General features: G+C 49.4%; 1 protein-coding gene across 1 annotated transcript in view; it reads left to right on the forward strand.

Moving 5' to 3' along the window:
- Positions 1–829: 829 nt before the first annotated feature.
- The window catches only part of LOC118236555 (polypeptide N-acetylgalactosaminyltransferase 10-like), a 54714-nt gene continuing 30851 nt past the window's right edge, over positions 830–24692 (forward strand). Inside the window, exons 1-4 of the mRNA XM_035435036.1 lie at positions 830–988; positions 19625–19715; positions 20279–20417; positions 23416–23582. Coding sequence (XP_035290927.1) covers positions 830–988; positions 19625–19715; positions 20279–20417; positions 23416–23582 — 556 coding nt within the window. The remainder of the gene's footprint in view (positions 989–19624; positions 19716–20278; positions 20418–23415; positions 23583–24692) is intronic.

Consider the following 24692-nt stretch of genomic DNA (forward strand, 5'->3'; position numbering starts at 1 on the left):
GTAAACATGGAACCTATCCCAATACGCAAGTGTCACAGCGACGTATAGGCTAACAGGGGGCAGGTTTACATGGGTACAGTGTAAATAACATTATTATATGAGTAAATGTAAGCTAATAAAAATATCAAAGCACCATATTGTCGTCTAACGAATGTAAATGTATACATATTTACCTTTCGTATTAGCCTATGTTTGGCTATAGAGTATGTCATGCTGATATGTCTTCATTAGCTAAATTTAGGCTATATTTAAAACTTTCCAGTGTAAACGAGATGACAGTAATCAAAGGTAGGCTACTAACATACTGGAGGTAGAATGATAGCCTAGCCTACTGAATTTCAAGTTGTTCTTCCGTTTTCCGTGCTTTCCAGTTTAGGCGCAACCTCAGACACGACAAATTACATATTTGTATTCCCCAATCTGACAGTTTGATAACCTGTTAAGCTTTACTGTAGAAACTTTACCAGTGATGAACAGTTCCATTTATGTCACATTCATAGGGGGCAGATCACGAAGTGTTATTTCGTCTATATCCGAGCGCCATCGATAGTTCAACACTGCAAAACGATGTGACGTTGTCACTTAATCGTTTGAAAAGCAAATCATTCCTTTTACAGCACGTCTTAAAGAAATATGTAAATTAAATTTTCAGCGCAGGGAATGCAATTATCCGTGTACTCCCCCAATCGGGACAGTGGTTCGCTCCCCCTAGCGGAAGTGCCCGCAGTTAGAGCAAACGCATTTCAGAGTGAAAGTTGTCTCCACCTGGAACGACCCGGAATACCGTTAGCGTTTTCCTCGCTTTTGACCATTTTGCTCTTTTAAAAAAATGAGACGTAAGGAAAAAAGACTGATGCAGTTCGCTGGCTTGCTCATAGCGGCTCTTCTTTTCCTACCAAACGTGGGTCTGTGGTCCTTGTACCGAGATCGGGTGTTTGAGAACTCGCCAGAGATAGTCGAAGGACCCGGTGGTATCCCCCAGATACAGGTAAGGACAGGCACGATTCGCCTTGCTGGCCAGCTGCCTGAATTCCACTATGCACGCATTTCTTCTGATACCTCCGAGAGTGCTCGTATGGTCATACAATCACCCACATGCACAGCGCCTAAGTTTAGCAGGGCAGATTTATGTTGACGAGTCATTTTGCAGTTTTTTTGCTTTCCTAAGGTGGTCTCTAGCTGTACTGCCACATAGATGGCTACAGTTTGCACTGCGCCCGAGACCGGTGTGCTGAGTTTATTTTCCCGCATGAGTGAATTGAATCTCTGGCCAACGTTAGCCAGCTAGCGCGTCGCGTTGAAGTCCTGTGTCGTAATGTTGCAGCCACTTCGCTACTTTCGTCAGTATTCCGGACAGCTACAACTAGAACTCGTAGTTGGAGTCGTAAAAATTCCCCGGGAGGTTAACGAACCATATCCTGATTGAGAAGGACAGGCCACGTAGCCAAATCTGGATCAACAGAGAAAGTGTATCCAGCTAGTGCTAGCTAAGTTTAAAGTACACCATGCAGGAAGTACTCACGAAAGAACCGGCGCTTTCCTGGTTAAACTGTTGCCTTCGGGGTTTGTATGTTGTTGAGAGACGTATTATGGCAAGGTATCATCACAGATAATGTTTCCTATCGAAAGCAAAGTGTGTGTATTACACTTGCAGTGCTTCTTGTGGGACCACATCTCACAGACACCCGTTAGATTGTCATATTTGGACGGAGTCGCTAATTTTATCACATGCTTGCCAAGGTATTTACCGCAGGCACGGGCGCTTTTCTTACACATAAAAACTGGCTACATTGACTGAGTTCAGCCACTGAACGTAACACGGCTAGCAGCCCAACACATGCATACATTGACATTAAACTCAGAGTAGTCCAGGTGGAAATAATCTTTCTTTCTTACTTAAACCGTTTGTTACGCACGCGTTTGACAAATTGACTCAATACGTGCATGGGATAATGGCATATCTGAAAAAATGGTTATCCCGTCCTCAGATAATTATAATGTTAGATAGGGTCTGCTCATTCAACCAGTATGCCTAACGTTGAATTGTGTGCAGCGGGCATGGTGTAGCTTTTGCTACCGTAATACAGGTTGTAATGAGGTGCAAAACGTTGAAGGGTTTTGTTGAATGACTATTAATTTCGCCTACTTGGAAATTTAATTTCGGTTGTGATCAGGCTATGCTTTACCATGGCGGAATGAAATGCAACTGATTGCATGCAGTTGATTTTTGCTAATGCAAACGTGGTCGCACAATAAGATTGATTGTTATTATACCCGTACATCTGTGGCGGGTAACTCAAGCCCATGTCCTGAAAGCCGGATTTTCTAAATGTAAATTAAAATTTTATTTATTTATTTATTTATTTTTGCAGTTAGAAGCCAATTTAGACCAAGTGGACACAAACTGTTTTAACTCTTTAGCCAGACAATGTCTTAATGACGCGTAGAAATGATGGAAAACAGCGGAAATTGCGACCGTCCAGGAATTAAGTTTGATGTCTGTATCCTTGCACTGCTCTTCTTAGTAAGATAGATATAATGCCAGGGAAATTCCGCTCAGATTTTAAGGTTTCCATTTTTATGTTCTTGGAGTGTATGTACAAATATGTGCACGGTATTTAATTAAGTAGCCTGGCATGATCTGTGCTGTTTATATTTGTTGACATGCGGAGAACTAAAATATAAATAAAAAACATTTCTGTTTAGGATTTAGCCTTAAAAAAATAACGTTAATGTGGAGCTCTGTGCTGTTTTATATTATGTACAAGTCTGTCTAGCTTGGTATGTGTTGGTTTGTCTTGCAGCACCTATTGAGGTTTCATGGTAAATGAAAGCAATCAGGCAAAAAATAAATAAATAAATAAATCTAAGCCAATCCCGGTGTGTTCTTCCTCAGTGGCCACGTTCACGTGCGCGTGTGACTTCGTTCCACGTTGTTTCACAACTAGGTAAAATGTCTCGCGTTTCTGTTGAATTTGACATGTTACCTGACTGTGGTCTTGGGTCCATTCCAGCAACGTCAGGTGTCAGGTGCTTCTACCTCTGCATGACTGCTCCTAACAATACAATACAGCGTGACTGAGGGTGTTCTGTAAAAAAAAAATAATAATAATAAAATAAAATAAAAAACACTTTAATGAATTCCTGCCTACACACGGGGTTCCCTTTGTTACCTGTTTTGAAGCTGAGATTGACGGTAGATTAGCTGTAGCAGGTTGGCTCAGTTTTTTTTTGTGCTCAGTTTTTCTCTTTTTAAGTTGTGGCAATCATAGCAGACTTCTGACTTATGATTCACTGGCACATTACCTTCTGTGGGCGCTAGTCAATCGCTGAAAATCGCTGATTTAAATGAAAAAGAACAGGAAGAACAAAATCAGCAAGTTGCATACTGCAGGGTAACAAACATTTTTTTTTTCCTTTTTTAGAGTAGCCCCCACAATTTACATTTTCCCCAGGTAGTTTGACACTAGGCATTATCAAGCAGGTCTCAGTTTGTTGCAACGGTTACAAGAGAATGAAGATTTAATTTTCAAGACCACCCTTTTAGTGCAGGGGACTGGCTAGCCAAAGTTACCTGAGCCATGACAGGATCTTACAAAAACCTTTGTCATAGCAGTGGACCAGTTTGACATTGCCAATGACAAAAACATTGTTGCATACTGTAAGCATACATGAATTATGTGCTGAATGTATGTGTCTTATGTCTACAAGCTAGTTCATTATGGATAAGTGTTTTGCTTGGCAGGTAGATTAGGGTTGAGCCAATATGTGGTAATAACATGTACTAGGCCTATTGTATGCAAAATGCCGACGGATATTTCACCACCCTCTGGTGGTTAGCACACCCATATTTAGAGTGCATGTATTAATTATTATTATTATTATTATTATTATTAATAATTACATTTATATAGCACTTTTCCAGATGCTCAAAGTGCTTTTCAGTGAAGGGGAACTCACCTCACCCACCACCAATGTGTAGCACCCACCTGGGTGATGCACGGCAGCCAGTTTGCGCCTGAACGCTCACCACACATTAGCGAAGGTGGAGAGGGAGAGAACATTTATTTAGCCAATTAAGTCTGGGGATGATTTTAGTGGCAAGTTTGCGAGAGCCAGATCTGGGATTTTGGCCAGGACACCGGGGAACCCCCTACTAATAACCGGTCCTTTAAACAGCACGCCTTTTTAAAGTACTGCCACTGTTTAGGAACATGACATAGTTATTAAATGTGTTAAACTTGATCATATTGGCTAGCGAATTAGACCGCAGTAAAGACACAATTTCGGGGTCTAGGACTCACTTGGTGTCCAGAGTGTGGCAGCTCCAGTGTGGTGGCCGGGCTTATCCGATATTATTTAGGGAAACCCAAAAATGGAAATGAGCTCATCAGCCAACTGTCATTATGGCGACGGAAGGCGACGTTCTGAATCCTGCACACTTCCTGCTCGGTCTGTGAGGCGTTACTGGCCGTTTTAAGTACTGTTTTTAAGTTGCGTGGGTTTTTTTTCCGTTGACACAATAGTGATCGGCATCCCGGCTTTTTTTGTCGGGTGACACTGTGATGCTATGACTGTCTGAAAGTCTGGATATCGGCCAACCCTACAGCATATCTGTTTACAGTAACACCACATGTTGCGTAGTGATATGGAAACACACGTGAAACGTACGCGCATTGAGAGCGTTATCTTTAGCTGGTATGTAGCAACCATTGTAACTAAGTAACAGGTGTGTCAGTTATTTGAATAAGCAGTTGGCATGTAGGCCCTCCCTGTTTCACTTGTTTTGCATTGTAGTGTTCTTCTCAACTTGTGTAAGCCAGAACAAAATTGGTTAAATTCCTGAAAATCTATTTCATAGCCTAATTAGATAAAGTACAGGCCGCTCTTGCGGTAAGTCCCTCTGTTAGCATGCTGTGCTCAAAGCCAGAAAATGTATCTAAGCACTTTATGAAGAAGGGAAAGCATTTTAACAGTTCATTAAAATACCTTGAATTCTTGGGCTACATTTATTGAATTACATTATAGGCATTTAACATTACAGACCTCCAGAGTGACTTGCACAACATTTTACATTGCATCCATTTATATAGCTGGATATATACTGAAGCAATGCAGGTTAAGTACCTTGCTCAATGGTGCAATGGCAGTGTACTGGGACTCGAAACTGTGACCTTTAGGTTACACAACCAGTTCCTTACTCGTTAAAAGACACTGTCACCCAGAAGTCTGTAAGTTTTGTCCAGAATATAGGAGAATAGTGTTATTACAGAATTTCGAATACTATTCCATTACTCAAGTTTACTTCAAATACATTATGACATTATACACATTCAGTACTCTTTCCTTGTTACACCAGTGTATTTGAGACTTTAATTTGTGGGAGGATGTATTTTAGCTCATTGAATTCCTCCAACTTGATAATTTCAAGTGGGATTGGCATCTTATTGTCTGCTGTGTGACAAAGGTTAAATAAAAGTAATGTCAGAGTTGACGTCAAACCATTAGGAATGTTGAATGTACCGCCAAACCTAAAATACTAGGGCCCTTATGTCATCTGGCATCCAGTACTGTCGTATTCTGCAATTTCGGGAATTTCCATTGTCAGGAGGTAACCGTGTGTCGGCACCGATCTTTCACCAACATTTCAGAGTGTACTTGCGTCCTGGGCGTACACACCTCCTGAAAACTGGCTTTTCTGAAACGTCTAGTTTCTCCTCGTCAGCGATGGGGGGACTGGTCATTATTCACAGGGAAGACCAGAACCAGATCAAGGTTCCTTTTCTTTTCCTTCAGGAAGTCTTTTTTTTTTTTTTTTTTTTGCTTTATATGCAGAGGATTCATTCATTATTTGAAAAAGGAATGATATTATAGGAATATAGTATATAGGAAAATTCATTATTTGAAAATGATTGATATATGAGCAGTAGTTATAATGGACCATAGGTAGCCTATTTATATATGTAAGAAAGATCTGAGTTATTAATATGTCGGCTACACACTATAGCAACACATGACAAGCCAAACTGGCTAATTGACTGTGTGATCACAATGCCTGAATATTATTATTATTATTTTGTATTAGAATTCTTTTTATTTATTTATTTATTTATTTATTTATTTTTTGCCCTGGAATAAAGGGAAATGAGGTGGCGGCTGAATTGCATCACATCCTTTCCGCGTCCTAACACGAGACATTGTTTTATGAGCGGCATGTTTTGTGTCGAGGAAAATATTTGTTTCTCAGCCTGTTTTAAAATGGCATAAATCATGCCCACGCTCCCGGGCTGGCGAGAAGCCCAAATAAAGGCCTTTGAAAAGCCGTTCCCAGCCGAATTACTGTGTCCTCACCTGGCACTGCCTTACAGGCTTGCTTTGTTTTGCTCTAAATTGTAGCTGTTTTGTAAAAAAAAAAAAAAAAAAAAATGTCCTTGCTGATGTTCTCCTCAATGGATGTCAGTAGTGCGGGGGGGGGGGGGGGGGGGGATAAATATTTGGTTTTTCGACTTTTAAGTGCTAGAGCGCTAACTCCATGTAGGAGCCATTCCTTTGACCTTGGCCTTTTTCTCAAGGTCACTGCAGAAACTGTTCAGCAGGACTAGTGTAAAATATGACTTTGCTAAAGTAACAGTGCCTTGTTTTAAAATGGTGCTGACTCAGCAGTCCAGTCATGCAAATGCACCGCATGATCAGTGAGGCAGAGCATGTGGATAAGGTAGGGAAGAATTGGTATAAATATTACAATTTTTGGATTTTGCTAATTTTTTCAGAAAGTATTTAGCCTAGCGCGAGCGTTCTCCACAGAAGCCGAGCGTTCTCCTCGCAAGCCGAGCGTTCTCCATTCTCTCTGACAATCGAGCTCCGCACAAGGCGAGAAGCGCCAGGCCAATCTGAGGTAGGTGCCGTGTGAACATGGCTTTAATATCTCACACACACCCCCCCCCACGCGCCCCCACCCATCCACTCCCCTCTCATTTCTGAGCACGTTTCTAATACGCCGCGGTGCACACGTGATGAATTCCGCACAGCCGTTTGTTTGCTTTTTAAATGCTGTTTCGCGTGGCGGTCTGTATGAATCAGGGCTTGTGGCAGCTCAGCAGCGGGGGAGACGCGGTGTCCCGTCTGTACGGTCTGCTCTGCTGCGTGTGTTTCAGTGTGTTTCAGTGTGTTTTTAACTCGTCCAGCTGTGTACAGTCAGACGCTCCAGAGTGTTTGGTGCGACAGCAAAGTATGGATACAATCCGCTACCCTCTGCTACTGAACGGGGAATAGAGGCTCAACTAGGGAAAGGGCAGCGTGTGTGTTTTTTATTGTACAAGGTTAACATTGATTTGTGTTCTCTGTGTCTAAGGAATTCATTTTTACTGTTACACACGGTGGTGCTCTCGAAGTAGGCATCTTCACCTCGAAGGAAATCACACTTTTCAGTGGGGCTGTTTGACACGGTTACACCAGCACTTTGTTTGAACCAGTTGAGATGCTTGTTGAATACATTAAGTAATCTGAGCATGCATGCATGCGTGTGCTTGTGCGTGCGTGCGTGTGCTTGTGTGCGTGCGTGCGTGTGCTTGTGTGTGTGTGTGTGCGCGTGCGTGCATGCACGCGGCGTGCTTGTGTGTGTGTGCGTGCGTGCGTGTGCTTGTGTGTGCGCGCGTGCGTGCGTGCGTGTGCTTGCTTGCGCATGTGCACGTGCGTGTATGCGTGCGTTCAGTAGTTTGCATGTTTGTACATCTTGTTTGTTGCTACAGGTTTGCTGTTGTTTATTAGCTCTGACTGTCTGTCTGTTCTGTAAGGCTTTCCTGTGTAAAGACCTTGCACACCTCTGACTGTCTGTTCTCTGAGTGCTGTCCATTCTGCTGAGCTCAGACCCGTGCGTAAAGTCTGTTCTCCGGACATTTACAGCCGGAAAAATGATGGTGCCGTTGGGTTTGGGGTACGGCCGGCGAGCCTTCCATCACGAGCCTGTCTGACAGCTCGGCGCTGCCGGGTCTTTTCCCCCCAAGGTCGTGCGCAAGGTCGTGCGTGCGCGGGTGGGAGCGCGGGTGGGAGTGCGTGGATCCTGAGCTCTGCCTGAACTTATTGCGTGTGATGCGTGTGACGGGGGCGGTCCAAGCTGCCCCGGTGCGAGCTGACCCGGTCTGAGCTGACCCGGTGCGAGCTGAGCCGGTGCGAGCTGACCCGGTGCGAGACGGGGGACTGGACGGGGCGGGGCGGGGCGGGACGGGCGGGGCGGGACGGGGTGGTGGACCAGAGAGCCAGTGCAGCTGCTTCCGTCTCCAGCAGCTCTGTGATTCTGACCTGCTGAGGGAACGGGAGGCTGCAGTGTGCCGTGAGCTCCACCGACCGGCCACGCTCTCTCTCTCTCTCTTTCTCTCTGTCTCTCACACGGTCTCTCTCTCTCTCTCTCTTTCTCTGTCTCTCACACGCTCTCTCTCTCTCCCTCTCTCTTTCTCTCTGTCTCTCACACGCTCTCTCTCTCTCTCTCTTTCTCTCTGTCTCTCACACGCTCTCTCTCTCTCATGCTCCCTCTCCCTTTCCCTCTGTCTCTCTCTCTCATGCTCCCTCTCCCTTTCCCTCTGTCTCTCTCTCTCCCCCACGCACAGGGTGGCTGATGCAGTGTAGTGTAAGAGAGCAGAGCTGAAGTGTAAAGAGGTGCAGAATCGCTCTGTTGGCTTATTGACAGGGCGAGGTTATGAGGCTGCTGATGGGTTTTACCCTGCCGTTCTCTGTCTGAGGTTATCCTATCAGGTCCTCCTAAGCCCCCTGATCCCCAGCCCCCCAGCCCCCATTACCCAGGGCTTCCCTGCTCCCGGGTGCACTGGTAACCACGGCGTTGGAATATTTAAACGGCGCCTCGCTACGGCAACCGAATCAGTTGGTAACAGGCCAAGGAACAGGCGGAACGAGGCCCAGTCGATATCCTTCTGATTTACCGCTCTGCTCCAACACCGAGCGCCCCGGCTTCTCGTATCGAAATCCAATCTTCTTCCTGACCTGCCCCCTGTGTGTTCAGAGTCTGGACCAGGTTTCCTAAAACGGGCGTCTCTTTCCCTGGGTCTGGCCTTGTCCTGCTGAGACGGGTCTCCTGAGCTTAAAATGGGCTTCCGGGCGACTCTGTTAGTCCAGGCTGGGCTGTGCGGTCACGGGTTCGAGCCTTAGCTCGGTCAGTAGCTGCCTGTAATGGGGAGTCCCCTGTGGTGGGACAGCGTGGGGTCCTGAACTGGTTAAGGTGGTTTGTAGGATAGTTGTGGAGTCCTGCTATGGGTCGGGTGGTCTGTGGGACAGGGTGGGAGTTTCCTGCTCTGGTTAGGGTGGATTGTGGGACAGGGTGGAGGTGTCCTGCTCTGGTTAGGGTGGATTGTGGGACAGGGTGGAGGTGTCCTGCTCTGGTTAGGGTGGATTGTGGGACAGGGTGGAGGTGTCCTGCTCTGGTTAGGGTGGATTGTGGGACAGGGTGGGGGTGTCCTGCTCTGGTTCGGGTGGATTGTGGGACAGGGTGGGGGTGTCCTGCTGTGGTTCGGGTGGATTGTGGGACAGGGTGGGGGTGTCCTGCTCTGGTTCGGGTGGATTGTGGGACAGGGTGGGGGTCTCCTGCTCTGGTTAGGGTGGATTGTGGGACAGGGTGGAGGTGTCCTGCTCTGGTTAGGGTGGATTGTGGGACAGGGTGGGGGTGTCCTGCTCTGGTTAGGGTGGATTGTGGGACAGGGTGGAGGTGTCCTGCTCTGTTTAGGGTGGATTGTGGGACAGGGTGGAGGTGTCCTGCTCTGGTTAGGGTGGATTGTGGGACAGGGTGGGGGTGTCCTGCTCTGGTTAGGGTGGATTGTGGGACAGGGTGGGGGTGTCCTGCTCTGGTTAGGGTGGGTTGTGGGACAGGGTGGAGGTGTCCTGCTCTGGTTAGGGTGGATTGTGGGACAGGGTGGAGGTGTCCTGCTCTGGTTAGGGTGGGTTGTGGGACAGGGTGGAGGTGTCCTGCTCTGGTTAGGGTGGATTGTGGGACAGGGTGGGGGCGTCCTGCTCTGGTTCGGGTGGATTGTGGGACAGGGTGGGGGTGTCCTGACAGAGCTCCACCTTGGTATGCCGGACAGTGGAGTGTCCAGTGGTGTGGCTGGGGTGGCACTGGCCACCTCTGAAATTTGATTGGCCACCCCAGGTACCATGCCTATTATTCTGCCTAAAATAGCGCATTATCATTGGCTCAAATAAAACTGTTGGTGGCAGTGTGAGCTTCCCCCAGCCACCCCAGGATGAAAAACCTGATAACTCCTCTGATGCTGGAGATGCTGACGCGCCCCCCCCCCCCCCACCCCCTGACTGGTGTTATTTTTCCCTGTCCTGACTCAGAAGATACAGGCTGTGTGCTGTGGCTGTGGGGGGGTTGCGAGGGGGGGGGGCAGGCGGATCTGTGCTGCTTTGGTCTCGGCAGCCCCCCAGGGAAGGTACGCTTGCCCCAAAACTTCAGAGCCGATACAAAGAGCGCAGTTCACTCCTCCCTCTGCACCTCTCTCTCCCTCCCTCCTCTCTACCTTTCCTTTATAAAATAAAAAAAAAACCTCTCCTTAGGAAATGAATCTCACCGCTGTGTGTGTGTGTGTGTGTGCGCATGCAGAGCCGCGTACAGAAAATCAAGGCTAACGAGACGAAAAATAAATAAACAAAGAATTATTTTCTTGCCAGTTTGAGATCAAACCCCCTCCGCCGACAGTCCCATGAAAGGCCTGGTCTGCCATTCCGCCTGAGAGGTGGCGGGATGGCGGTGGGGTGTTGGTGGGTGGCAGAGAGGTGTTGGCAGGTGGCAGAGGGGTGTTGGCTGGTTGGCAGTGGGGTGTTGGCGGGTGGCAGTGGGGTGTTGGCGGGGTGGTAGAGGGGTGTTGGAGGGTGGCAGAGGGGTGTTGGCTGGTTGGCAGTGGGGTGTTGGTGGGGTGGTAGAGGGGTGTTGGAGGGTGGCAGAGGGGTGTTGGCGGGGTGGTAGAGGGGTGTTGGAGGGTGGCAGAGGGGTGTTGGCGGGTGGCAGTGGGTTGTTGGAGGGTGGCAGAGGGGTGTTGGCGGGTTTTGGAATGCTGTTCCAAACGGGACATAAAGGGGAGGAAAGTGATTGACCCCCCCCCCCCCCCCTTTAGCTGAAGCAGAAACTCCTGGTCCGGGACTGTTTCCCATGGCCTGGAATCTCACCCAGCCCATTTCAGCGCCCACTGGTGGTTTGCGTAGTGAAAGAGTGGGTGGCTGAAAGTGTGTGTGTGTGTGTGTTTGAATGTTTAACTGCCTTTTCCTCGGTTGGTGGAGGATGCTGTAGCAATGGAAGTCACCTGAAGGTTAATTTGGGCTCTCCACGGGGAGACGAGGTGAACGCCGGGTATAAAAATTAGCCGAAGAAAAGATCAAACCGAACGTCCAATCTTCCATTTCCCAGAGCAGATTTCTCTAGTCCAAATAAAACACGTACGCCTGTTACTCCCACAGAGGTTTCTGCTGGAATGTGAGTGGTTGTCTACACGCCCGCCATGTCTTATCACATAAATTGGATAACTGGAGGATTGGGGCGATAGGCCCTTCTCTAATTTATTTTATAAAATGATCTGTTGAGCAGATAACCGCGTTAGAAATACACAAGCTACACGTGTTTCCATGGACAGAGGCTGAATGTGTGCTTTATACAGGAAGTGGAATGAGTGTGCACTTTATACTGGTCTCCAAGAGTTTCTGCTCAAGAGGACCTGGCATTCATTTTGTTGCAGGATTAGTTTTTTTTACTCATTTCACATTCAAAGGCTTTATGAGCTGTTTTACAGCTGAGCTGTCTGTGCGATTGTGGTGAAACACTAGCAAATGTCGATTGACCCCTTCTGAGCAGTTTTCTTGCATGCTTAACATTCTGTGTTTTAAGCTCTAGGGGACCAGAGCGCTTGACATAACTGCACCTGTAAATGTTTTTATGAAGTCAGCATACATAGTGTTCTCAGTAAGGAGGTGATCATTAGTTGTTGTGCTACACAGCTGTCCTACCTGAAAAATAGCTTTCTCACTAGCTGCCCTCCTCTTCCATGCTTGAACAGGTAGACGTTCTAGCAGATGATTATTACTGGAACATAAAGCCGCACGTCAGCAGCAAACATGTCCTGTGGGTCGTACATCTGAAAAGAAACTGATTTTCCAGAGTCTGTGCCAGCTCACGCAGAGCATTATCCAGACGCGACCTGACCAGATGCATTTTCGACTGAAATCCTCTGTCCTTTGTAGAAATTCAGTTTGGATCAAATGCTACAGGAATAAAAAGAAGAACAACTTCAGAAACTGCAAAGTTCAGACCTGTCCTTCACATCAAATAAATGTGAGCGTGGATGTGACCTTTCCGTGAATCTGCAGGAGATGCCAGAGTAGATTTCTCTGTTCGGCTCACCAAACTGTGAAGGCTTGTGGAGTGACCTGGCGGTAACCTGGAGATTTAGGGCAGAGCGGGAAGCGCTGTTCAGACGTTCTGCTGTTTCTGCATCTCCTGCGCTGGAGACAGACGGCTTTTCACCGGCGCAAAACGAGCTTCTCCTGCCTGCTGCCTCGCCTGAGTGATGCGTCGGATGATGGCAGAAATACTGATGGAATTCCTAAAGGGATCTGTGTCTGTGTGCAAAAAAAGAAAAAGAAGAAATACATAATGATATTATTATTATTAGTATTATTATTATTATCTGAACTGGAAGTGCAGCTCTTCAGAAGAGATAAGTGGTCTGACCGTTAGATTATTGGAGCAGTGCCCGGCTGTTCGGTCGGACAGCATAATGCCTGCTGCAGATATGTCATTGTGTAAAGAGTTGCCCACATTGAGCTCCGCTGATGGTGTGGCCTCCAGTAATGCCTCTGGAAAAAGAATAAGAATCCAGGCTGACATGGTGTGACATGGCTCTATTTTTTCATTACGTGTACACGAGCATAAATATTTAATTCCCTCCATCCTGCCTCCTCCTCCCGCTCTCCTGCCGTTCTTTCCCTCTCAAAGCTGTCCTCTCGGGCAGGAAGTCTGTGGCCTCACGTTCTCCTCCTTATTTCTGTGTTTTTACTCGTCTGCCAGGGAGAGGCAGACGACGCACTGCCGTAACGCTCTGCCGTCACGCGGCTGCAGAGGCCGTTTCTTCACCCTCATGAGGGAGTTTCCAGCCTGTGGTCTCGTCTCTCTCTGACGTGCGCGTTTTCCTGGCTTGCGGTTGTGTTTGTTCCCAGAGCCTGCGTTTAGAGCCGTCCCCTGCAGAGGACAGAGAGGCTTAGCCTCTCCTGCTTATCTCATGTGGAGGCGTGTCTCCATGGGAACATCTGGACACGCCTGTGTGACCCAGTAATGCAGCTTCACACCCCGCATGCACTCTGCATGTGACTGTGCATGGCCTGCATGCACTCTGCATGTGACTGTGCATGGCCTGCATGCACTCTGCATGTGACTGTGCATGGCCTGCATGCACTCTGCATGTGACTGTGCATGGCCTGCATGCACTCTGCATGTGACTGTGCATGGCCTGCATGCACTCTGCATGTGACTGTGCATGGCCTGCATGACCTGCATGTGACTGTGCATGGCCTGCATGCACTCTGCATGTGTATGTGTGTGATATCGCGGCACTTTGCTTCTTGGGCAAATGGGGCTGGAGCGATTCCTTTGCATCCTCCAAGCCCGGTTTAAAAAAAAATAATAATAACTTCCTAAATCCTTTCTTAATTCCTTGTGCAATCGGGTTTCTGTGAGATTAGGGACGGGCGCAAAAGGATCCAGCGAAACATCACGCAGGCCTAAATCCGTTCGGAAACCGCTTCCTGGTGTCGGACGCGGACATTTTGAAAAGCTGTCCCTCAGACGAGCTCAGCTGATTGGTCCGTTCCGCAGACGCAGTGCTCGTTTGGGCCGTCTCTGCTTTACGCCTTATGGAACACGACTGGCTCGTTAAGGACCACGGGCCGTTGCCGTGTCTGACAGGCTTTCCGCTGCAGACGGACCGCCACGCGCGCGCGCTCACGCGCGCTCACGCGCAGATTCGTTAGCGGCAGCCGCCGGATGAATAGGCTGCTGAGCGGCTGCATTAAAGTTAATTAAAAATCACTCAGCCAGGTAAAATAGGCCGTTTTTCCCCTCTCTCTCTCTCTGCTTTTAGCTCAGTTCAATCTCGAATGCTGATGCATTGTGGGCTTTCATTTCAGACCTGAGGATGCGGGGGGCCACCGGGACGAGAAGACCTCCTTTTGATTGGCCCTTTAGTGGCCTCGTTTGATTGGCCCTTTAGTGGCCTCGTTTGATTGGCCCTTTAGCATGTTTGCGTTTCGGCGCGTCTGAAAGGCCGCGTGCAAATCACTGCTCAATTATTTATGAATGACGGGCTGCCGTTGCAGACATATTTAATGTGCATCTTGCGTAATCTTGGGAATTGTCATACGTACAGGCTGTATAAACATGAGTGCACTATGCCGTGCTACAGAAAGTATTTTTTTAATCATAATTTGGCTTTGGCAGAGAACAAAAAAAGACAATTGTGTATTGTACAAATGAATGTTATGTATAGACATGCAACTCTGCGACCAATGTAGCATAGTGCTGATGTTTAACCTTCTTAAGATAAAGGTTTAAATGGCGGGCTGTGGGCTGTGGAATACTCTCTGATTTCTATACATTCTGGGCCTGTCTACTATCTCTGCTAGGCTAACATTTATGTTAAGTAAACATATTTAATCATGGAAACAAATTAATTTAGAAATTTTTGATATGTTTTTAAAAAATTGTTGTATTGACTGCATGCCTTCCAAAAACATGGAGTTTATAATGGACTGTGTTCCAAGTGGAACAGAATGAAACCTTAGGTTTTTGTGGTGTTGTGTTCCTGGTTGACCTGCATGGAACACAGGCAAATGTTGATTGTGTTCCAGATGGAACAGCATGGGAGACAGGCTAATGTAGGCTGTGGCTGGCCCCGATTCACCCTCTAAGCATCCTGCTAGGTACAATCATATCGAGCACAGCGTTAGCTCTGTGTAGGGGGAGCTCATATTGAGCACAGCGTTAGCTCTGTGTAGGGGGAGCTCATATCGAGCACAGCGTTAGCTCTGTGTAGGGGGAGCTCATATCAAGCACAGCGTTAGCTCTGTGTAGCGGGGAGCTCATATCGAGCACAGCGTTAGCTCTGTGTAGGGGGAGCTCATATCAAGCACAGCGTTAGCTCTGTGTAGGGGGAGCTCATATCAAGCACAGCGTTAGCTCTGTGTAGGGGGAGCTCATATTGAGCACAGCGTTAGCTCTGTGTAGGGGGAGCTCATATCGAGCACAGCGTTAGCTCTGTGTAGGGTGAGCTCATATTGAGCACAGCGTTAGCTCTGTGTAGGGGGAGCTCATATCGAGCACAGCATTAGCTCTGTGTAGGAGGAGCTCATATTGAGCACAGCGTTCCTGAACTCCGGTCTGATCCCCCCTGTACTTCACCCAGAGCAGGAAATGCAATAGGAAGAGCCTTCCGGAATAATTAGGTTAGCTGCCTGTCAGGCCGGCTCCCTCTCTCCCCGCCATGAATGAGAATGTGTTCAGCCTCCCTCCTGACGCTGTGGCTTCTCCGGCTGATTACCATGCTGGTTCAGAGAGAGCGGAGGCATCATTACCACCCAGAATAACCGCTTTGCCTTCCCTGTGTCTGTCTGCTCCCTCCACATCCACATGCGTATCTGCAGAAAGAACGCAGGTGTTTGGGACTTTGGTCGACTGATCTAAAAACGAAATAAAAAAATATTGATTCTGAAAATGATAGCAGCTCATTTGCTGGGATGTGTAAGAAGAGGCTTTGTGGGGACCTACCTGTGCAGGGTTTCTTTCTTCTTCTCCTTTCTTCTTTCTTCCTTCCTCTGGAGTTGCTGCTGCTCTGAAGTTGAAAACCCTGCAGTAGAGCCGCCAGGCACTGTGATAAAAACCTACTTCAGCTTCGTGAAGTTTGGGCTCGGGGAGCGTTCGGGTTTGGGCTTGGGGGGGGGTTCTGGTTTGGGCTCGGGGTGTCCACATCCAGGTGTTCTGACATCCACATCCAGGTGTTCCGACATCCACATCCAGGTGTTCTGACATCCACAGATGTTTCAGAAAGAGAGCTCTGGAAACGGGGGGTGGGAATTCTCTGCGTCATAGCTCGGATTATTTATTTATTTTTTTTCCTCCTGGATGCTCAAGTGTTTGTTGAACTCCAAACTCGGAATTCAGTGGATATTTTTAGGCCGTATGCTGTGGAGGACCAGCGCATGCATGAGCGTGACGTGTCTGGCTCTGCATGTGCCAGTTAATTTCCATTCAGTGCTCACTGGGAAACGCTGTAGGGAAGATGTTCCTATTATGAGCCTCGCTTACTTCACCTTAGATGTGCCTGATTCTCTGCCAGGCCTCTGCTTCTGTGTGCATGTATGTGTGAGGGCTTCCCCTACACTTTCTGGCACACGTCCTTAGGCAATCACTCTTCTCTTAAGTGTTTTATACTACAGTGCAGCGGAAAGAAGTGATGTTTTTCTGTGCTGACATGCGGGAATGATCTGATTGGCTGCCATTTCTCTGAATGAGACCACTTGTAGAAGAGTGTTATTGCACCTTGTCTGCCTGTTTACTGTAATTAAGAACCGCTATGAAAAATAAAAATGAAAATGGTGTCTATATTCACAGGTACATTGGGATTGATTACATTGTAGGCTAGCCCTAGGGCAGGGATCAGCAACTCACGGTCCCAGAGGGCCGAGACCTGCTGGTTTTCCACCCTCCCTTTGCCTGGGAGTCAGGTGTGAAGACAGTCTGGCCAATCAGTAGCACTAATTGCCCGGGAGAAAAGAAAACCAGGGCTGGATTTGATCCCTGCCCTAGGGTATACAGTATGTATGATTGGTAAATCCATAGGGCCTAGTTGTTAATGTCTTAGATCTCATTATCTATTTATTTATTTATTTATTGGTGCCCGACATGGGCCTGAGCAAGTCAAATTCTGGCTTAATTTGGAATGTCTAATTAGCCGTTATCAACCGCAGATGCATTTATGCATGATCCCCCGCCAATTCTGGCGAGTGTAAAATCTGTGGTTCTCTTCCAAAACACGTGCTGTCTCCAGCCCTGTTTCTGTTCACACCACAGCCCACAGCTGAGCTCACAGTGTGGGGTCAGAGGAGGACCAGTCATATGCAGCTTTGGCACACAGCCCAATCGACCACTAGGGGTCACTAGAGCGCAATGACACACAGACCCCTATCCAACTGAACCCTCCCGTACCCCGGGCAACGCATTTGTTGATTGTGCTTCACCCTATGGAGCTACCAGCTACAGTTGGCACTGGCTCATTCCGTACACACCCACACGTGCACTCACACACACACACACACACACACACACACACAGTTAGTCTGCCTCCTGTACCTTTTTATGTAATTGTACTCTGAACAGCTGAGCCCTCTGGTTGAGTTGCATGCTGGACCCCGGGCTGTGTAGCCCATCTCTGCACACACTGAGCCGTGTAATGAAACTGCAGTGCATTGTGCCTTCAGACCCTCCTGATCCGCTGGGACCGAAGAGCATGTCTAGACTGCTCTCATAAAGATGATGTCAGCCAATCGGGCGGGGGGGGGAGGGGGGCGGGGGCGCTCTCTGCCCCGCGAGATCGCTCGGCGGCGCGGAGTCTTCATTCTGACCAGGACGCCAAACGTGCCGCTCTCTCGCGGCGTTCCGTTCGGGCGCAGACCGCCGTTGGGGCGCGTGGAGACCCGCCGCCGCGGCTCTGGGCCTCAGAGGGAGGAGGCAGCGGAGAGCCCCCCCCACCCCCGCACCCCCCCACCCCCCCAAACGCTGTCTGCTTTTGAGTTTCTACAAAAATAAAGCCTCCCAGGCTGCTGCTATGATTTGACAAATGTGTGCAATAAGTGGCCCTTATTCTGCCGTGGCTCACACACACACACACACACACACACACACAGCCAGGGCTTACACACACACACACATATACACACACACACACACACAGCCATGGTTCACACGCACACACACACACACAGCCATGGTTCACACACACACACACACACGGCCATGGTTCACACACACACACACACACGGCCATGGTTCACACACACACACACACAGCCATGGTTCTCACACACACACACACACACACACACACACAGCCATGGTTCTCACACACACACACACACACACACACACGCAGCCATGGTTCTCACACACACACACACACACACACGCCCATGGTTCACACACACACACACACACACACACACACACACACACGCGGTCATGGTTCACACACACACACACACACACGGAGACAGCATGGCGGAGTGGCTCTGGTATGTCTGGGCTCTGAAGCACAGGCATACATGCGTGACCCCATTGGGGCCTGTTACCACTAAGCCTTGAACCGAGGGGCATTGCACCTGCTCCTCCCCTGAACCCCAAAATGTGCAGACTCCATGACCGTAAGAGCAACGCGGGCTGCTGTGTGTACTCAAATGAGTGATACGGAATGTAAACCCGAGAGCCAAAATGGCCTCCTAATCAGCATCCAGGCCGCCTGTTAATTTTGTTCCTCATGATGTCCCTTTAGTCTGAAATTTAGTAATGTAATCAATTTTCACTGTCAGTCTTTTCATGTGCTTTAACAAGGTTTACTAATTACATCCTGTCATTATGGAAATCGTTCCCCTTTGTGCCGTAATCAAAATCTTCATATTTGGCACTTAAAAGAGGGTCTTTACACAGTGAAATGATTGTTAGGTGTAATGAATGCATTAATTATCTGTAATAATGTGATGAAGTACATTATTATTTTTGTTGGTCATTTGGAGTCTACATATATCACTCTCGTTAGCGGGTCAAATAAAACGAGGGTGGCGAGTGAAAATAAGCAATTAAGGCGCGCGGGCATTTTAAATGTTAATTTGGTGCCGACTGGTGCTGGGGGGGCGACGCTGTGTTGATTAATTCTGACAAATGACCATGATTAAATTGCTTTAACCCTTTAAGGCGTCGTGTGGGATCACAGACGTGTGATCGGAATGTTCTTGACTGAACATTCTGATGCTGATGTCACAGTCACTGCCTGTGTCTGGAAGCGCAGAGTTCTAGAATTGTATGTGTTGTTTTGTCTGTGCCGTTTGAAGGTGCTGAGTCATGAAAGTATTGCTGACACGGCTGTTTTTTTGCTCTGATTCGGCATTTTGGTGGATTCTCAGTGAAAGCGCTCGTTTTCAGTTTTTTTCTTACTGAAATCCTGAGCTCTACCCCCTCCAGGGCCTAATAGAGGATTCTCAGTCCGCGTTTCAAAAAATACAAAAAAAGCTAGATAATTACGGAATAGAATATTGACTTAAAAAACAGCAGTAAAGGTATCGGTGGAAACTGAGGTGTAGGTTTGGGGCCGCGGCGTGGTATAATGCTTAGAACTGGGCTTCTAACGTAGAGGTTGCAGGTTTGATTCCCGGGTAAGACACTGCTGTTGTACCCTTGAGGAAGTGCTTCAGTAAAAATCCAGCTGTTTAAATGGGTACTGTGTGAACGGTTTTGCGGGTCACTCTTGATAAGAGGGTTGTGGGTAAATGTCTGTAATGTCATGTGATATAATGTCATGTGACGTGTTGACAGGGGCTGAACGTGAGGCCCAGAAAGGACGATGGCGTGAGGAAGAAAGACTGGCACGACTACGAAGCGATCAAACGAGATGCAGCCCGCTCAGGTGCGTCCTCCCCCCGGGCTGCCCCGCCCACACCCTGCCCCGCCCACACCCTGCCCCGCCCACACCATGCCCCGCCCATGGGCTGCCCCGCTCACCCCATGCCCCGCCCACGGGCTGCCCCGCCCACACCATGCCCCGCCCACACCATGCCCCACCCACGGGCTGCCCCGCCCACACCATGCCCTGCCCCCGGGCTGCCCCGCCCACACCATGCCCCACCCACCGTCTGCCCCGCCCACACCATGCCACGTCCACCGTCTGCCCCGCCCACACCATGCCACGTCCACCGTCTGCCCCGCCCACACCATGCCCCGCCCACGGGCTGCCCCGCCCTCACCATGCCCCGCCCACACCATGCCCCACCCACGGGCTGCCCTGCCCACACCATGCCCCGCCCTCACCATGCCCTGCCCACACCATGCCCCACCCACCGTCTGCCCCGCCCACACCATGCCCCGCCCACCGTCTGCCCCGCCCACACCATGCCCCGCCCACCGTGTGCATGCGCCAATCAGCACCCCGGAGTCCGCACGCTAACACCTGTGCCTCTCGCCCTCCGCCAGGCAACGGAGAGCAGGGGAAACCGTTCCCCCTGACCGACGCCGACCGCGTGGACCAGGCGTACCGGGAGAACGGCTTCAACATCTACGTGAGCGACCGCATCTCCCTCAACCGCTCGGTCGCCGACATCCGCCACCCGAAGTGAGCGCTTCCCCGTCCGACCCTTTCCCTCTCTCCCTCTCCCTCTCCCTCTCTCTCTCTCTCTCTCTCTCTCTCTCTCTCTCTCTCTGTCCCTCTCTCTCTCCCTCTCCCTGCTGCATTGTGGGTGACTGCCTCTCCCAACATCCCCTCCATCCATCCCACACCCCCCTGTGTTATTAACCCTTTTAATCATGTGATTTGGAACGTTCCTAACCTGAACGTTCTAACGCTGATGTCACAGTCCCTGCTGATAGGTGAAGGCAGTGGAGTTCCAGAGCACTGACTTGCAATTCTGAAGAAACCTTGTGTGAAGTGGGGAAGTGTCTCCTTGTGATTGAGCCCGTTCCTTACTATTGTCCTTTTGGGGGCTATAAAGCACTTTAGTTAACAACAGCACTGTGCCAGCGGATAATATCCCACATATAAAGCCTACTTTTCTTATGCAGGTAATAGTCCACTTAAAAAATTGAAAGGCTGCAGTTTTTTGACATTTAAAAAAGTTTTATTTATAAAGTTTGAACGACTGCCCCCCCCCCGTCTCTTTGTCCCAGATGAGTGGCTGGCACCGGGTACTGTCATATGTCATGCGTTGTGACCGAGCCTGTCGTTTCATGTGAAATGAAATGCTTCACGACGCCATTTTACACCTCCCCTCCCCTCCCCGAGTCGTCCTCGCCTGTCACAGACGTTCTGCTGGCTCCGCCCCCCTCCAGGCCCAGGCGTGTGATATCGATGTTTCATCTCTCGCCGTCCTGAATCCAATTCTGCTCCGCGTGTACATGGGGGCTGGATCCGGGTTGCCTTATAGAACAAATACCAATCTACCCCCCCCAAGCGCTTCTGTGTAATTTTGGTCTCAGCTTTGCCGGGTGCCGAAGACAGCTCTGTCAAACATGACCCAGCGTAACCTCGCCGAGAGATCAACTTAAAATCGCCCTCGATTGCCTTCGATCCGCCTCAGCCCCCCACTTCACTGCGAGCGGGGGGGCTGTCAGATCGAATCCCCCGCTGTTGAAGGGCCTGACAGGTGCTCAGCACAAATGGAGCTGCGGACGGGTAGTCTGTTAACTGCTTTTTTCCTCTTCTTTCTTGTGCCTGTCTCCGTGTCCTTGGAGGACGGCGGGCTGCAGCAGATCACATCGGAAAGGGTTTGACCTTGCTAGCATCATTAGCCCCATGTTCAGGGGATAACGGCTTTCTCCAGCCTCTGTAGATCTTATTTAAAATCCATTGAATTCTGTGATCCTCTTTAACCTTGACACTGCTTGGAAGTATTTTCATTTGATGTACAGAGGCTTCATTTATTATTATTCTTTGTCATTTCATCATTCAAACGACCAGTAGAACCAGCACAACGTACAGCATATGACCAAAAGTATCTGGACGCCCCTTGGTCTGGGGCTGTTTTTCATGGTTTGGACTAGGCCCCTTAGTTTCAGTGAAGGCAAATCTTAATGTATACAGCATACAATTACATTCTAGGCTATTCTGAGCTTCCCCAACAGGTTTGGGAAGGCCCTTTTCTTGTTTCAGCATGACAATGCCCTCAGGCACACAATGAGATCCATATAGAAATGGTTTGTTGAAAATGGTGTGGAAGAACTTGACTGGTCTGCGCAGAGCCCTGACGTCAACCCCACCCAACACCTTTGGGATCGAAAGCCAACTGCGAGCCAGGCCTTATCACCCAACATCAGTGCCCAACCTCACCTAACCCTAACCCTCGCTAATGCTCTTATGGCTGAATGGAACCAAATCTCTGCAGCAGTGCTCCTATTTCTAGTATAAAGCCTTCCCAGAAGAGTGGAGGTTGTTGTAGCAGCAAAGAGTGGGCCAACTCTCTCATTAATGCCCATAATTTTGGATGAGAGGTTGGATGTTAGGTGTCCACATGCCTTTGGCCATGTGGTGTACAGTGTGCTAGCTGTGCTAGCTGTGCTAGCTGTGTTAAGCTGTATTCATTGTGAATGTGGTATGAAGCTGTGCTGAGCTAAGCACAGAGCCCAGCAGGGACTCGTTCTCCCAGAGGTCTCCCGGGTACCCAGTGGTCCCCCAGGGCGCCTGTCGCCGTGGAGACGCTCGCTAACGTTCTGAGGTGTGAGGGAATCGCAGGTCAAACACCCCCCAGGGCCTCCTCTGATCGCCCCAGTTTGTGGTGTTTGTGTAAGAGCGTGTAATGGAGCCTAGCGTCTGCTCTGCCGTCACATTCTGCTTCCTGTTTCCTCTCGGGTCTCCAGGAAATCACCACATTTAATTTCCTCTATTCTGCAGCCAGTTAGTTCTCAATTGACCCTGTCGCTCACAAGCTCTGCTGCTGCTGCTGCTGCTGGTGCTGTTTTCTGATCTAATGAGTACCTGCTGACTCCTGGTTGTGGCTGGGCTCGGGGCTGGAGAGGGTCGCTTCCTCCACACGCTGGTCCCAGGCCTGTTGACTACGGATAGTCTGGCCAACAGTCCTACACAAAGCACGGGGATTGATGCAGATAGTCGGCAACCAGGGTCACAGTTATCCATCCTGTGCAGAGTCCTTATCACAATACCTCTGTCACGTCACGATACCTCTGCCATGTCATGATACCTCTGCCTCAGGAGCTTTTTTTCCCCCCACTCTGTCTGAGAATCTCGAATGCTTTTTGTTATACGTGAGGGAGGGGGCGGAGTGAGTCGGTGTCAATCAAAAGGCCCAGACTGATGGGGAGGAGAGGGGGAATCCACAGAGGCTGTGTCTGGGTAGTCAGATGGGCTGAGTCTCGTTCCGCTGTGGAAATGGAAGGAGAAATCCTGTAATTTCCCATGAGCACCCCATCAAAAAAAAAGAGAAAAAACGCATCTGCATGGAGAACGGTCGTTCTGCCTCTTGCCCTCTCCGGAAGTTCTTCTCTTGTGACTTTGCAAAAAAAAAAAAAAAAAAAAAAAAAAAAAAAATAGATAAAAATAAAACGGTATTAGTGTCTAATTCTGATTGCGTTGTTGTTGTTTTATTACGGTTTGATTGCAGCTGCAAGCAGAAGCTGTACTCGGAGAGGCTGCCCAACACCAGCATCATCATCCCCTTCCACAACGAGGGCTGGTCCTCGCTGCTCCGCACCGTGCACAGCGTGCTCAACCGCTCGCCGCCCGAGCTCATCGCCGAGATCATCCTGGTGGACGACTTCAGCGATAAGGGTAGGCCCCCCGCCCCCCGCCCCCCCGCCATTCACCCTCTACCCTCTGCCCCCCACCCCCAGCCCTCCATCCTTCGCCCTCCACCCCCTGCCCTCTGCTCCCCGCCCCCACCCTCCGCCCTCCATCACCCACCCCCTACCCTCTGCTCCCCGCCCTCCACCCTCCACCTTCGCGTTGGGGCCTACCTGTATGTGCCCTGCAGGGTACTGTTATTTTTGGGGCAGTAGATTGCCGATCTATGTGCTCTGTTTCTACAGTACGTTCTCCTGTGAAGTGATTATCTGCTAATGGCTTATTAGCACCTCCCGTGTGTACCCCTGTGACTTACAGGTAAAGGTGTGTTTATCTGTGCTTTTGTGACACTGGTGACACTCGCTTTTGGTGGTGCTGTTCGGGCTGCGATGGCGGTGGTGTTCAGGCAGCGGTGTTCAGGCCGCGATGGTGGTGGTGTTCAGGCCGCGATGGTGGTGGTGTTCAGGCCGCGATGGTGGTGGTGTTCAGGCCGCGATGGCGGTGGTGTTCAGGCCGCGATGGTGGTGGTGTTCAGGCCGCGATGGCGGTGGTGTTCAGGCCGCGATGGTGGTGGTGTTCAGGCCGCGATGGCGGTGGTGTTCAGGCCGCGATGGCGGTGGTGTTCAGGCCGTGATGGTGGCGATGTTCAGGCCGCGATGGCGGCGGTGTTCAGGCCGCTGGACGTTTCTCGGCCCCCTAATGGCGGCTTCATGAGCAAACGTTTTAATTAAACTTTAATTGGATTGGAACGACGTGCCTCGCGCTGACGGATGTGTTTACTTGCTTTATTATTAACGGACTGTAAAAGTATGGAGGGTAAATGATGGAGTCATTAAGCGTGCCGTGGTGTTGGTTTAAAGTGGAAAACTAATTCAGTTAGCTTCTCGGCCTTCTGTCCAGACACGTCTCCTCCTGCGTTTAATTCTATCGGTTTGAACTCCTGAGGAGGCCTTCCGTTTTCAGCCTTGATGCCCTTCATCTCGGGCTAACGTCCTTTTCTTTTAGTTTAGCGACAGAAAAGGGGGAAGAGGTATTTCCACTGGGCCAAGGTCTAAAGAATGATGCTCGATGCCCTGAAAAAGTTTTCTTTCTGAACTG

Source organism: Anguilla anguilla, chromosome 9 (genome assembly GCF_013347855.1).
Source record: "Anguilla anguilla isolate fAngAng1 chromosome 9, fAngAng1.pri, whole genome shotgun sequence".
NCBI lineage: Eukaryota > Metazoa > Chordata > Actinopteri > Anguilliformes > Anguillidae > Anguilla > Anguilla anguilla.